General features: G+C 41.9%; 1 protein-coding gene across 8 annotated transcripts in view; it reads right to left on the reverse strand.

Annotated features, from left to right (window-relative positions):
* FN1 (fibronectin 1) overlaps nucleotides 1–13,984 on the reverse strand; it is a 71,850-nt gene that overhangs the window by 19,718 nt on the left and 38,148 nt on the right. For 4 of the 8 annotated variants that reach the window (XM_083625779.1, XM_083625777.1, XM_083625776.1 and 1 more), the window contains exons 22-31: nucleotides 12,579–12,673; nucleotides 11,320–11,488; nucleotides 10,117–10,203; nucleotides 9,245–9,436; nucleotides 6,141–6,413; nucleotides 4,762–4,944; nucleotides 3,696–3,785; nucleotides 2,926–3,195; nucleotides 1,393–1,509; nucleotides 154–318 (exon numbers count right to left, since the gene is read on the reverse strand). In XM_083625779.1, coding sequence (XP_083481905.1) covers nucleotides 154–318; nucleotides 1,393–1,509; nucleotides 2,926–3,195; nucleotides 3,696–3,785; nucleotides 4,762–4,944; nucleotides 6,141–6,413; nucleotides 9,245–9,436; nucleotides 10,117–10,203; nucleotides 11,320–11,488; nucleotides 12,579–12,673 — 1,641 coding nt within the window. The remainder of the gene's footprint in view (nucleotides 1–153; nucleotides 319–1,392; nucleotides 1,510–2,925; nucleotides 3,196–3,695; nucleotides 3,786–4,761; nucleotides 4,945–6,140; nucleotides 6,414–9,244; nucleotides 9,437–10,116; nucleotides 10,204–11,319; nucleotides 11,489–12,578; nucleotides 12,674–13,984) is intronic. The other 4 variants (XM_083625780.1, XM_083625778.1, XM_083625782.1 and 1 more) reach the window with 1 other exon arrangement.

Consider the following 13,984-nt stretch of genomic DNA (forward strand, 5'->3'; position numbering starts at 1 on the left):
TGGGTTAGAAGTCTTTTTGCATGATGGACAGAATTGTTGAATTAAGCCAGTGGGGTGAATAATTTGGTTTGCTCTCCCACCCTTAAAAAAGAAAAAGAAAAAGTGAGCAGATGGAATAAATAGTTCTTAAATGTCCATTTGTCCTGGTCTTACCTATTCTGTAGTCGACAGTGACTGGTTTGCTGCTGGCAGGACTGTCTCCACGTCCAGTGACTGCATACACAGTGATGGTATAGTCTGTTCCAGGCTTAAGTCCAGGGATTGTTGCAGTGGAGACATGTCCAGGTACAGTGAACTCTTGAACAGGCCCACTGCCACCTATGAGCAATAGCACAAGATGGTCAAAAGCTCACAGCTGTTGTTAAAAATGACAATGGTGGTAGTACATAGAATCATGGAATGCGGGGTTGGAAGGGACCATGAGGTTCATCTAGTCCAACCCCCTGCAATGCAGGATTATTTTGCCCAAACCCACCACCCTGAGATCAAGAGTCTCATGCTCTACTGAATGAGCTATCCTGCTAATGGTCATAGGAGCTTCCCAGGTCATAGGAGCCAACACCTAGAAGCCGAGGGGTCTTGGCCCCCCTAAAATATTTGAGGGGGCTGCCCCTTTGAAGTTGGTGGGCATTGCCATTCAAATGGTGTGTGTGCACCACATCAAGTGATCAGTTATTTTATTCAATCTGGCACTCCTGTCCCAGGTGTGGGACCAAGCTGGTGGGGCCAGGAGGAGTGACATGCAGATCAAATTTAATAACTAAATTTGCAAATGGTCTTTCTCCCCAAAAAGGGTTCAAAGAAATTTGCAGAAAAATTAACAAGTAATAAAACAATCATGTATAAAATACATAGAAAGTAGCATTACAATCCCCCCCCATGGCAATTAATGCCATCAGGATGCCTAAATTAGATCCTTGTAATGCACATAGTGTGGGACTGCCTTTGGGAAACCCATGAAGATTGTGTTTAGTACCAATTAATACTGTGTATAATGATGACAGACCAACAGGTGCAGAAAAAGTCCTCTCAAATGTTAAGTTTTCAATACTTGGACAAATTAAGGGGTACACAAATGTCCCCTCCCACACATATACGGCCCCCACCACTGACATTCATCTTTTCAGCGTTAGTGTGAAAGGGGTTTGATACCCACAAGCTGCTCCGTGTAAACATCAGCCCCTTTCCCTTGAACATGCAGCTGTCAGGGCTGAGCCAGTAGCTCTGATCCCTTTTACCTCCCTTCTAACTTGTATTTGAATTGTAATTATCCAGTGTCTATCAGAGCCACAGAAGTCAAAGTGTTGCAGTGTTCTTAAGTCACTTAAAATCTTGCCTCCAGAGTCTTGCTTTAACTTCTAATACTAGGTATTAAGACCATCTAGCACTGACCTGTTTCGCCATATGTGATCCTGTAGTATCTCACGGTAACAGCAGGAGCCTCCCAGGTGATGACCAGGCTGGTGGGGCCAGTGGGAGTGACATGCAGATCTCTTGGAACATCAGAAACTAGACAGAGGGGTTTAAGAAAGGGGAAATTAGGAATATTCCACATCCTCTCAGTTCACATGTCATACTGTACAGTGCAACTGCCCAGTAAAGCTTTTAGATTCCTTTTGCAGACATCTTTCTAGACAAGGTAGTATTTTAGAACTATATTCTGCACTGGTTCCAAGGCAGGCAATGTTTCATCACTGTATTCCCCCTCTGAGATGCATCACTAGCACTTGCATCTTATTGGAGTGGAAATAATTCTGAAGGAAAGTAACTAGCCAAGCACCACCCTGCAAGCCCACTAGAAAGCTGCCATTTAAACCCATATCTGAATCTTCAATTGGGTTTTGATTCTGTGATTGTACCAAGAATCCATGGAATTGGGTACTGGACATGTGATATTCAGCACTTTGAAAACCTATGGCCCAAAGCAGACAATATAAAACATTGAAAGTCACTGAAAGTCGGGGGCGGCATGTCCTGTTTCACCGCTTGAGGCAAATGCCCTGCCACTGCCGCCACCACTTCTCCACCTGTCCTGCCACCTCTGCTGCTGGCAGAGAAGTGACCCCGGCATTGGCATCAATTTCAAGCAAGATCTGGCCAAAATCATAAGATATCTTTGCATGCTCCACATGATCTCCCACAATTCCATCTGAAATTGGTGCCGATACTGGCACTGCTTCTGCACCAGCGACAGAGGGGCCCTGGTGGGGCTGCTGCCTTGAAGGTTTCTGCTGCCTGAGGCTGCCACCTCAGTGCGCCAATTGTAGAGCTGGCTCTGCTCGAAGTCCTGCTTACTCTCTTCTACTTTCAGCAGCAGAAATGCTGTGGGGTTTTTTCAAAAATGCAGCAACTTCAAAAATCACTGTCTGCGAGTGTCCCTACCTACACATGAACGGATTGGGAAACTCAATACAATGTCATGTATTTTGCCTCCATGTTACTGGGAGGAGCAAGGGACACGAAGCTGCTGCTTTCAGCATCGTGTACATATGCTGCATATTGTTTAGTTCTGTTTTCTAGTCTTTTATTAACACCTGCCAAAACTTTCTAGTTCTGGAGGCCACACTGATAGGGTTGACAATGTGCCTGAGGAAATCTCAGAAAGGATGAAGAGAGGCCTTGACTGGCTTCCTAGCAGTTGGCTGCAGTCCCTTCCACAACTCCATGAGTAGCAGAAGCAGAATAAAACTGAGAATGATTCCTATAACTCTTGAGCTGCCATTCAAAACCATCCAGTAAACCTGTAGGTTCTTACTGTTATATGGTCAATGCCTCACTTGCAATCTGTAGTGAAATTTCTTGACTCAATTTCTTCCCCTGAGCTGTTAGAGGAATTGACCATATCTAAGTTCCATTTCAATTAACTCCGTGACCTGGTCTCAAGAACTTAAAAGCTGTATTTTATTTTCCTTGTCTAGGTCTTACCTGTACTTTGCTGTCCCATCAAAGGCAAGCTCTCCTCTTTGCCATTGAATGCAGAAATGCTCACCACATACTCAGACCCTGGAACCAGGTCAGTGAGTGTGATGGAATTGCGAGATGGAGCAATGCGGACTTCTTTGGGTCTGCTTCCCCCTTGCTCAAGGGAATGGCGTATTTTGTAGCCAGTGATGGTGGCACGAGGAGCAATCCAATGGACGGTGAAAGAATGGGCTGTTATTTCTGAGAAATCAAGCCCAGTTGGGGAATCAAGACCTATTTTCATAGGAAAATAAAGGAGATTTAAACCAGCTGAACAGTAAAGTCAATGTGGTTTTTTTGTAGAAAAAGCATGCATATACATTGGATATATATTAAAATAGATAGGAAACATTCAGACAAACCAAAGTCCCATCAACCACAGCTCTTAAAGATGTGGGCCATAATAGGTTGTTCAAACACCAAACCTTTCCTCCACTGAAAGGGGAAGGAATAACGACAGTGGATAGGGCTATGAATGTGGAGTCCTGAAGTTATGAAATTGTATTGGACCAACATCAACAGAGCCATCATGGCATGATAGTTCTTTCTAAAATTGGCTTGCTAAGACCAATTTGTAAAGCAAAATCTACACAAAAATTTTCAAAATCCTTAATATTTTTGAACAACTGAAATAGCAGAACCATCTTAATAAATTGCTACCACACAAATCTTGTTTGAAATAAAACTAGTAGAAAGAAAGTGAAGACATTTTCAATATTTGTCATTCTACAGACCTGTTTTCTGCTCTCCGCTCAGAGGTTTACTCTCACGTTGTTCATATACACTGTAAACCCTGATCAAATACACAGTGCCAGGGAGAAGATCTGAAGAGTTAAAACAGCAACGATTTAGGATATTTAAATTCCTCTAGAAACAATTGCAAATCTCAGCTTTTTACCCAGCAGAGCTCCTTTGCTAAACAAAAATGGTCATTTCCAGCTATTTTGTTTAGCAAAGTTCTAAATGTTACATTACCTGAGCATGCAGCATTATATGCTGAAAAAATTGCTGGTTTTCCCCCCCAATGGATCTTTCCAGCCTACAAAACAAGTTTCTCACTCTCTGACAGTTCTGCCTATTGTCATTTATTCACAAAGCATTTCCAGCTAGAATTTCCATATTCTTTACTGGAAAAGCTCGGAAGCTTGTACTGTTTCCATATCTACCTCCATCGACAAAACTCTTTAATTTTTTCTACCAAGGCCTTGGCAAATTGTGTACTTGTCAAAAATGCACATAAGAACTAAAGTACAAATGGCAGCAACTCTTTAATTCTGACATTCATTTTCACTGTCTGGGAGAGATGAGAAACACTGCCAGCAGAAAACGTTTAACCTAAGAGCATCTCAGAGAGTTTAGGCTGGGTCAGATGTGTCATGTACTGTTGGCCTACCAGGACTTAGGTACTGGTGACAGAGCTCATATTCTATTGTGGGATGGATAAATTCCAAACAAACAGAAACATAATTTTTCAGGGCTACCCGACTGTGTATTTATAATTTAATACAACATGTTTCTTCCAGTACATGATTTCCTCATAAGACTTTTTGCATAGAGTTTAAAGTAGTAACTACAAAGAGAAAAATGAAATAGAGGCCATCAAAATGAGATTTGGTGAATTGAGGGGAAAACAAATGAAAAATAGCCATAGTAAATGCAGATAAAGAGTGACAGCAAGAGTCTAAAGTAGACGTCTAGCCAATCATCTCCCCACACACTCCCCCAAAGGATACCAATTCCAATATCAAATCACATCAGTTTGATGACTGGATAAAACGTATCAATGAATCAGTCTCTTACTTGTTAAAACCACTGCATTGTCAGATGGTGAGATAGACAGCTCTGCAACATCCTCCTCTTTCTTCACAGGTGAGAAACGAACGAGGAAGTTGGTCAGTTCAATGGATGTTGGTGGAGTCCAAGTTACTCTTATAGTGTCATGGCCCACATTGGTAAAACGCAGATCAGTGGGAGGAGGGACAGCTGAGGTTAAAGGACAATATTTTCAGTAATTTTAGAAGCACCGGAATTCGATTCAATAGTGTTTCAAAAATATACCAACAATCTCATGCAAAAAAAAGGGGGGGGGGAGGAATCCATTACAAAATCAAACCCATGCAAATGTACTACTAAACTAGGTTTCATTCCACGAAAGTAAGCTGCAGTAATCTTTCAATCTTTCACTACACAGTTAAAGCTGATGTAAAGCACCTTTAACCTCTCAGCAAAGCCGTTATGGATTCCAAATGTATTCCATAATACTACTTTTTTTAAAAAGAAAAAAGACAAGCCGTGAGTTCCTGTATTGTTGTCTTTTGCCTATGGATCTTGCAATCCATCTCAAATCAGAGAGGCCCAATGTGCTCCACAGCAGCTCAGAGACGGAAAAAGGCACCACTTCCATAACACTAACATGCATACAGATGGGAGGATGAACAACAGCTGTGAAGTCTCTAGGACTCTACAACTACTTACATAGGAAAAGGTTATAAAGCCTTACCCAGCTAAGGTGAACATACTAGTCTTTCCATGCAAAACAAACTCCCAGGTCATTTTCTGTACATGCACTACAGAGGTTTCAAAGACTGCCATGCCTGTCACTAGCGTGATTGGAGGATGCCTTCATCCCCACAATATTTTGGGGGAATCAATTGAACACTTGGGCCACTAAGTGAGGATTAGGACAATGGACTCCAAGATATTGCTTTTGTATTTGGATTATTCCATTTATCTCCATTGTGGCCAGGAAAGCCAATGTGGATACATCACATAGGTTCTGAAATTTCTGAGATGTGGGTTCAAGCCCAGCTCAGATATGCACTGTGAAATGGTAATAAAGCTGTGAGAAGAAATGTTAAAGAGAAATGTTTTCTATCCACAAAAACATTAGGAGATAGAATTGCAAAAGCCAAATAAATTATCATCCCCTGAGAATTTGGCAAGATTTGGCAACCTGGTATTGAGATGCAAGATTCAACCTCAAATTGGTGGAAATACTAAAAGGAAATTATGTGTATAATGCTGTATATCTGTTCCCATTGAACTTCCACAAATGTCCCCTGGCCACCTCTCCCTAAACAAAGCAAGAGGCCCATTTCTCCCCTGAGAAAACCAGTCGTCCAAGCAGCTAGCGACAGCATGAAACAGTCCTCTCAACACAGGAGGTCTTCAACAATCACCAGTTTGCTGAGTCAGCGTAGCAGGGGCACTCTCTCCGCCATTAATGAGTGTGATTACGCTGATCTCATAATCAATGCCCGGCTCCAAGCCTGTGACCGTATAGTGTCCCTCTGAAGAGTCGACAAAATCTTCAGAAATGGGGACACTTTCTCCTGCTGCAGCTACTGTGATGCGGTAGCCAATAATGGTGGAGGCATTTAGTGGGGTCCACCTCAGGCCGATGCTTGTATCAGTTACGTCGACAAAGCTTAAGTCAGTGAGGTGGGGCACCTCTATAGTGTTACAGAGCAAAACAGGGAGCCAAAGACAAACGGAGGCAAAATACAACAAGAAGGAAGAGAGAGAAAAAGCAGTGATCATCAGTGAATTCAGCAGTGAATTAAAAGTGAAGAACTAGCGAAGTATTTGTGGTGATATGTGATATTTCCCTACGAAAAGCAAGTCCAGCATTTACAACGTACAGCAATGGGTTAGATAGCTAAACCCTCTTACAATACCTGCAAAACATCTCTTCTGAATGTCATTAGAGATGTTCTGCAGGATTTGCAGCCAATTCTCATGAAACACTCTACCAGCAAATATGTTTTTAGGATGTAGCAAAATGGCACCTGCTCCAGCATATGTAAAACAACAAAGGAGCCCATCTCTGGGGGGCGGGGGGAATCAAATTGGCAGGAAGGTATGAGACCCTATCAACTAACGCTTGAGCCCCACAGTCTTAAAAGTTTGCTTCTCCAACTAACACATATGCTTGCCCGTACCAAGTTTTCCTTGTACAAATCATTAGTGGTTAATGACAGCTTGCCTGGGTTATACATGTTCCACACAGATAATCAGGTTCAAGATTGTTTTGCCAGATGCAGTATTACTCGAAAACAATTGCCTTGGTTAAATATTCTACTTTCAATTAGGATAAAGTGGGGAGGAAACCGTTTCTATGCGTCATGTCACAGACAGGAAGGCTGTAGACTTATGGGTGGGGGAAGTTGCCAACCAGTACACAACCGAGAAGACACTTTAAAAAAAGAGCGGCTAAGGATGGTGATCAAGTGGCTCAAACACTTTTAATGGATTCATTAGTGTGGCTGGGGAAACCCAGCCAGATGGGCGGGGTATAAATAATAAATTATTATTATCGTAACGGGACTAATATTGCTTCTTTCATGCCTGCTTCTTTGACCTGCATTACAGACGTTCACTCCTATCAACTTCAGTATCTAACAAAGCCATTCTTTTCTGAGTGCAAACTTTTAGAAAGATTGAAACATAATCCTACTCGGAGTTAATCCCACCAGGTAACTGTGTACAGTACAGCAGTCTGAAATATAAAACATGCCATCCTTACAGAATTGTCATTTGTGAAGTTAAAAATGGCAAAGGATTCTAGTCAAGTAATGAATGAGACATGTTCCTTTACCTGACATTGTTTTCATGGGCTAATCATCCTGAAGCAAAATATTGATTTTGTACATCCAGCCCTACATGTAGTATATATTACACAGCCTGGTGATTATTCAACAGGCAATTTCTAAGGCCAAGTAAGACTTATGAGCAACAGCTGTAGCAAAGCTGGTTGATAGATCACTCTAGGAATAGAGTCCTATCTCACTTTGTCTTTGAATGTAAGCAGAGTTTTGAGGCGCTTATGTAAAATATGTTATGTGCTACTATACTATAGAGGGTTGGGAAGGATGGGCAAAGGGACACAGCCTGTTTCAGGGCAAATGTGTGTTTTATGTTTTCTTTGGTGGGAGGAGTATACAATTCTTAAATTGATAAGGAATCTTTCAAAGGTGGTCTACATCTGGTGCAAAACATTGGTTTAATAATTGCAGAACCTTTTTCCATTCTGTTATGGAAAACCACTGAGCAGAACCGAAAAAGAAAGTATCAATTTTCTACCAAATAACCACTTATCTTTGTGGGATATGCTTACCATATCACCTGTAAAGAAAGCACTAAAGACATACCAAATTTTTTTCCCCAGTGCTTCTTTGTGTTAGAAAGTGGCATTGGGTTAAGGACCTGATTGTTGAATTAACTCAAACCAGGGTGTTAGTTGCCCATAGGAGCAAAGAGAGACTCAACAAGAGCACAGAAATGCCAAGCAGTGTTAATGGCAAGCATCTGTGAAACACGGGAGCTGGGAGCCATGGGGGTGGGGGGTGGGGGATAAGACAAAATCCCATAATGACAGGTTTGGGGTTTTACAGCACTACAAGCACAAGGCTAGACTGAGACATCCCAGACCATCATCTTCTACAACAGAAGAAGGGCAGGGTGTACATTTTCAGTCATAACACATACTTCTGAGCATAAAAAAGAACAAAGAGATACTTTTTCTTGGTCTATAGCTGCAATCATATGCACATTTACCTGTGAGCAAGTCTCACTGTTAATACAGTAGGGCTAACATCTGAGTAAACACAGATGAAGGCTTAATATTTTACTAGGGATCAACTGGATCAACTTGCTCATTTTGTATTTCATGATATCTGGGATCAGCATGGCAACAGCTCAATACAGAGACGGTACACTTGACTCTTGAGTGAGCTTATCCAGCAGCAGAGAACATTGGTCCTCCACCAGAATCTTTCTAAACCTCAAGCACTGTTGATTTTCAATGGGCAATGTCACCTGAACAAATAAGAACCTTATTTTCTAAAATATTCTTCACACCTCTGACCATTATTAACTGGCCCTTGATCTGGTTTGTCTAGATTTGATACAGCAACACGGAAACCCACACAAAATGTAACATATGAATAAACCAAAATGTTTAGTGATCCATTTCCCCTGAGTCAGAGGCAGCGAATCCAAGGCCAATCTGCTCACCACTGTTGTATACCTATACAAAATAAGACAATAGTATAAAAACCATATGGAATGAGCAAGTATGTTTGTCTTGGTGTCCAGGGCTGTGATCCTAATTAGAAGTAAATCGCACTGAAATGAACAGGATTTATTTATGAATAAACATACACACAACCAATGAAAAATCTTCACCGAAAGATGTTCAGGTACGGCTTTCATAAGTACAGAAATTTATAGGACGGCTCCCTGTGAAATTTGTCAAATCTGCTGCTCAGTTTTTAAATTTTACCTTGTGTGATGGTTTCAAAGATGGGCGAGCTCTCCTGGTCATCTTTGACTGCGTAAACACTGACATTGTATTCCACTCCGGGACTCAGATTTTCAAAGGTGCAGGATGTCTGTTCAGCATCAACTTCTTCCTCCAGAGTGAAACCTTGTTGTCCATTTGTCGGGACAGTAGTAATTCTGTATCCAGTTACATCTAAAGCACAGATGTAAAGGGCTTAGTTGGCACTTATACTGTATTTCCTTAAAACTAGACAGGAGCACAGCTTTTTAAAGATGTTAAATGGTCTTAAAATCTGGAAATCTGACAGCAAGAAGGTCCCCTCCAATTGCCTGTGACACATAATTGTTTTCACAGAATGTGGGGCAAGTATGAAGCATTCTGATGTTTCCATTTGTTATAGACTTATAGAAATTGTAGGAATATATACTTTCAATATAATCCAATGAGATGTGCTTCATGAACATACTGAGACACAGATCTATGGTGTGTTTCAATGTTAATTTTCCATTTTTCTGCTAAAGACATTATTTTTAACACAAATCTTGTGAAAGACAACCTTTTAAAGGTTTTTGATAGCTTTGAGGGGGCCATTCACAAAGAAATGCAATACATTGTAGAAGAGTTACCATATTCTTACCCTCCTTGTTTTCTTAGTGGGCAGATTTCAGTGGTGCTATTCTTTTTCAAAATGCCCTCCTTTCCCTCTGTACTAGAAATGGCACTATAACAGATGTATCCAGTATCTGGTTAACAATGCCCAAAATGACAGCTCCTCTTGGTATAAACCAAGCAAGAAGATGAGCAGGATTGCTGAGGATCTACAGTGCTGCACAGTCAAAAGGGCAGTTCCTAGCCATGCATAATATAAATACCTGGAGATGTGCTTCTTTCCCACGAGACAGTGAGGATTCCAGTTTTGGGGTTGGAATCAAGTTCCAAGTTGGTTGGTGGTGACAGAGCTGTAAGCAGTAAAATCATTGTTTTAAGATTTCACTAGATAGGCAACAGAAAGAATTTTCAGTATTAGTTGCTTTTTTCAAAAATGAAACTCAACGTGACTTACAAAAAACATTAAAAACAGTGATAAAACAGCCCAAACTACATACATATAACATGTATAAATAGAATAGACTCAAACTCCACCCCACCACACTAAAAGAGAAGCAGAAAGTTAAGATCCAAAGGTATGGATAAACAAGAATGTTTTTGCCCTGCGCCTAAAAAGAGATCTTCCCTGGGAAGATCATTTCATAAACAAGGGGCCACCACAGATAAAGCCTATTCTCGCACTGCCACCCTCTGCACCTCCCTTGGAATGCAGGGCGCAGATTAGATTATGTGGGGAGAGACATTTCTTTGAAGCATTGAGGTCCTAAACTGCATATGGCTTTAAAGGCAAAAACCAGCATTTTGAATCGGGCCACTGGCAGCCACTGCACACAGGCCAGGATTGATGTTCTGTGCTCAGACCATCATGAGCAACCTGGTTGCAGAATTCCCCAACATTTGCAGTTTCTGAAACATCTTCAAAGGCAGCCCCATTACAGTAACCTAACCTAGAGATTACCAGAGCAGAGACAACACAAATATATCCCTGTGCATATAGGGTAGGGGTGGTGGGGCCAGCAGCTGAAGCTGATGGAAGGCATTTTGCACCACCAAAGCCACCTGGAAATATAAAACCTGAGCATCAAAAGGTTCTTCCAAGAGCTATTCTTCCAATTTACACTATTTTCTCTGAGTCATGGGCTGAACCCTGCTCTCTAAGCTAGCCATGACATGTTGTGAGCTATCAAAGCCCAGCAGCACCTCATGGCAGTCTGATCCTTATGGGCTGGTCTGCTGGAGGTGTCAGGATGTACCAGGCCCAGGTTAGCAGGAAACAAGTCTTGTCTGTGGTAGGAATACACCTGTGCTACCCCCTCTTCCACATATACTGGCTCAAATCTGCCCGATTTATTTTACAAAGAAACCACTCCAAAATAATTCCGCAGACTTCTGTGGGGGATAATGGCTTTGGGATCTTTGGCCTAAAAAAGCAGTGTTCATTATGTGATAGTTAAAATATGTCATACGTGTAACTATTGTCTTGGTGATGGGTGTGATCCTCTCTTGACCATCCATGAGTACTGTGATGGTGTAGTCGTAATGCACCCCAGGAGTCAGACCCGAGATGACAATGCTCCCAGACTCAGAGATGACCTCCCTTGGAGCTTCTCCACCTTGGCTTGGTCGCACACCCAGCTGCAGTAGGAAAAGAATGAAGAATTATTCACAGCTAACAATGGCTGCTGTAGTATGTACTCCTGGGAAGAACACCAGTATAGCTTAATGTGGATGATCAAAACTATTAGGAGTTGAATTCTGCAAAGATATATGCATGGTGGAACCCGAGCTTTCTGAGAACTTCAGGCTTTCATTTCAGAAAAGTAGATATCTAGCCCTCAGTATTGTAGAGAAACCTTTTGAAATTGACAGGCACTTATAGTTGCTCATGCTAGAGACTAAAGCAGGGAGGAAAAGGGAAAGAGTTCTGTGGCTCTAACAGCTTCCGGTTTCTCTGCTGACTCTCCATTCCTAGCATCTTGCCTCTGCTGCCCCTTCTCCCTTGGCTTCTTAACCACTCTATAAAAAAAACCCACAACAACTCTATCTGCAACCAAATGAAATACCAAGTTCGGAAATGTTTAATTATTTCTATTAAGCAATTTTATGTGCTGTAGAATTGTTCATTCTGGGCTCAGAATTAAGAGTTTTCTTGAAACACAGCCTGGACTTTTTTTCTTTTCTTTTTTGGCACAAGAACTACCAGAACTAAGAATGATTAACATCAAACATGAAATCTTGCGCACGCTGGAGCAATGTTCCCTTTTGCACCAAGGCCACATTAGTAGGATAACATATGCTAGACAACATTTTCACAACTTCATTTCATCAGGATGCTTCGTGTGTGTGTGTGTGTGTGTGTGTGTGTGTGTGTGTGTGATTTCTTGTTAATTTTTGCTTCTTTGTTAGCTGCTTAGGAGATTACATTCAAACCACTTTTAACTGTGGATTTTATAAGTTATAAACAAATGTTTGTAGCTGCTCCAGGAACCTTTGAACGAATGCCACCTCCTTTAACTTCTAATCTGTTACATCAGGCTTAAAACAAATGACGTTCAGCCAGTGTATCAATTGCTACTACAAGTTGTCAAATAGCCACGAGCCATTAGTTGTAATAAGCCCTTTTGAACCAGGGGTCTCTCCCCCTGCTGAGGTAGATTGGTTTTCATGTCTGTTTAAGTGATACCTGAAGTACTGGAAGGGTGGGAATTTGTGGCTGTTTTCTTACCTTAAACCCAATTCGTGGAGCTGGTGTCCAGGTAATAACAATAGATGTTTCTGTCACTTCAGTGGTATAGTGAGGAACAGAGCCTGAGGGCTGTACTGTAAGATGAAATCACAAAAAGAGCTCCCATTTAAACAATATCACGACACTTAGAGATGCCAGCTTGCCATGAACTGTATTTTATATTTTGCCTCATATTGTAAGAGTGTCATATACAACATCTGTTGCTGTGATATTTTTATTTGTAGTATGGAATTTCCTTGGACTAGTTTATTTATTTAATTTGTCAGTCGCTTATCTTGCCCAGCGCAACCCAAAGCGACTTACAACCAAGCAACTAGTCAAACCCAACATAGACACTGTACATTAAAACCAAAAAGAAAGAGAAATACATTAAAAACATCACACCCTAAAAAGCTGCAGATAATTAAAGGTCAAAGGCCTGGTTACAGAGGAAAGGTTTTGGCTGGTACCTAAAGAGATATAATGCTGGAGCCAGGTGATACTCCCTGGGAAGGCCACCCCACCCCAGAAAAGGACCTCTCAAGGCGGAGGCACACAAAGAAGGGTCTGAGAATCTGAGCACAAGGTCAGAGCTGGTTCATATGGGGAGAGGCGGTCCTGAGCTGCTTAAAGGTCAAAAACCAGCACTTTGCATTGGGCTCTGACACTGATTGGCAGCCAGTGCAGTCGGGCCAGGATTGGAGTTACAGTGGTACCTCGGATTGCAGACACTTCAGGTTACAGGTGCTTCAGGTTACAGACTCTGCTAACCCAGAAATAGTACCTTGGGTTAAGAACTTTACCTCAGGATGAGAACAGAAATCGCACGCCGGCGACGGGAGGCCCCATTAGCTAAAGCAGTACCTCACGTTAAGAATAGTTTCAGGTTAAGAACGGACTTCTGGAACAAATTAAGTTCTTAACCCGCGGTACCACTGTATATGCTTGAACCGTCCTGCCCGGTTAGCAGCCAGGCCACTGAATTCTGCACCAACTGGAGTCTTCAGAGGCAGTCCCAAAGATTGCAGCAGGAGGTGGGCATTCTCACTAGGAAATTAGTCCTGTTATAAAGAGTAGTCTACAAACTCTGTGGGCCTAATTAAAGAGAGCTGGACTCTAGTCCTGTCCGCTGGAACCCAAATTCCTACAAAGATGGTCTTTAAGCATACTATGTGGGTAACCAGAGAGGCATAAGAGCATATTCCATGCCCCCAGCAGTTATCTCTCCATGAGAAGGAAAGAGGGTCTAGCATTCCACAGGTTCATGGTGCAGTCAAGTAATTTGAGACTCTGGGTTTGATGGTCTGGTGGTGGTGGTGGTGGGAATGTGTACAAAATGTGAGAAGCCAGGTCTGCTATGTTTGAGAGTTGTCCTCATTTTGCTGAATGGGGGCCCAGGACTTTTA

This window comes from Podarcis filfolensis (genome assembly GCF_964270895.1).
Source record: "Podarcis filfolensis genome assembly, chromosome: 1".
Classification (NCBI taxonomy): Eukaryota; Metazoa; Chordata; class Lepidosauria; order Squamata; family Lacertidae; genus Podarcis; species Podarcis filfolensis.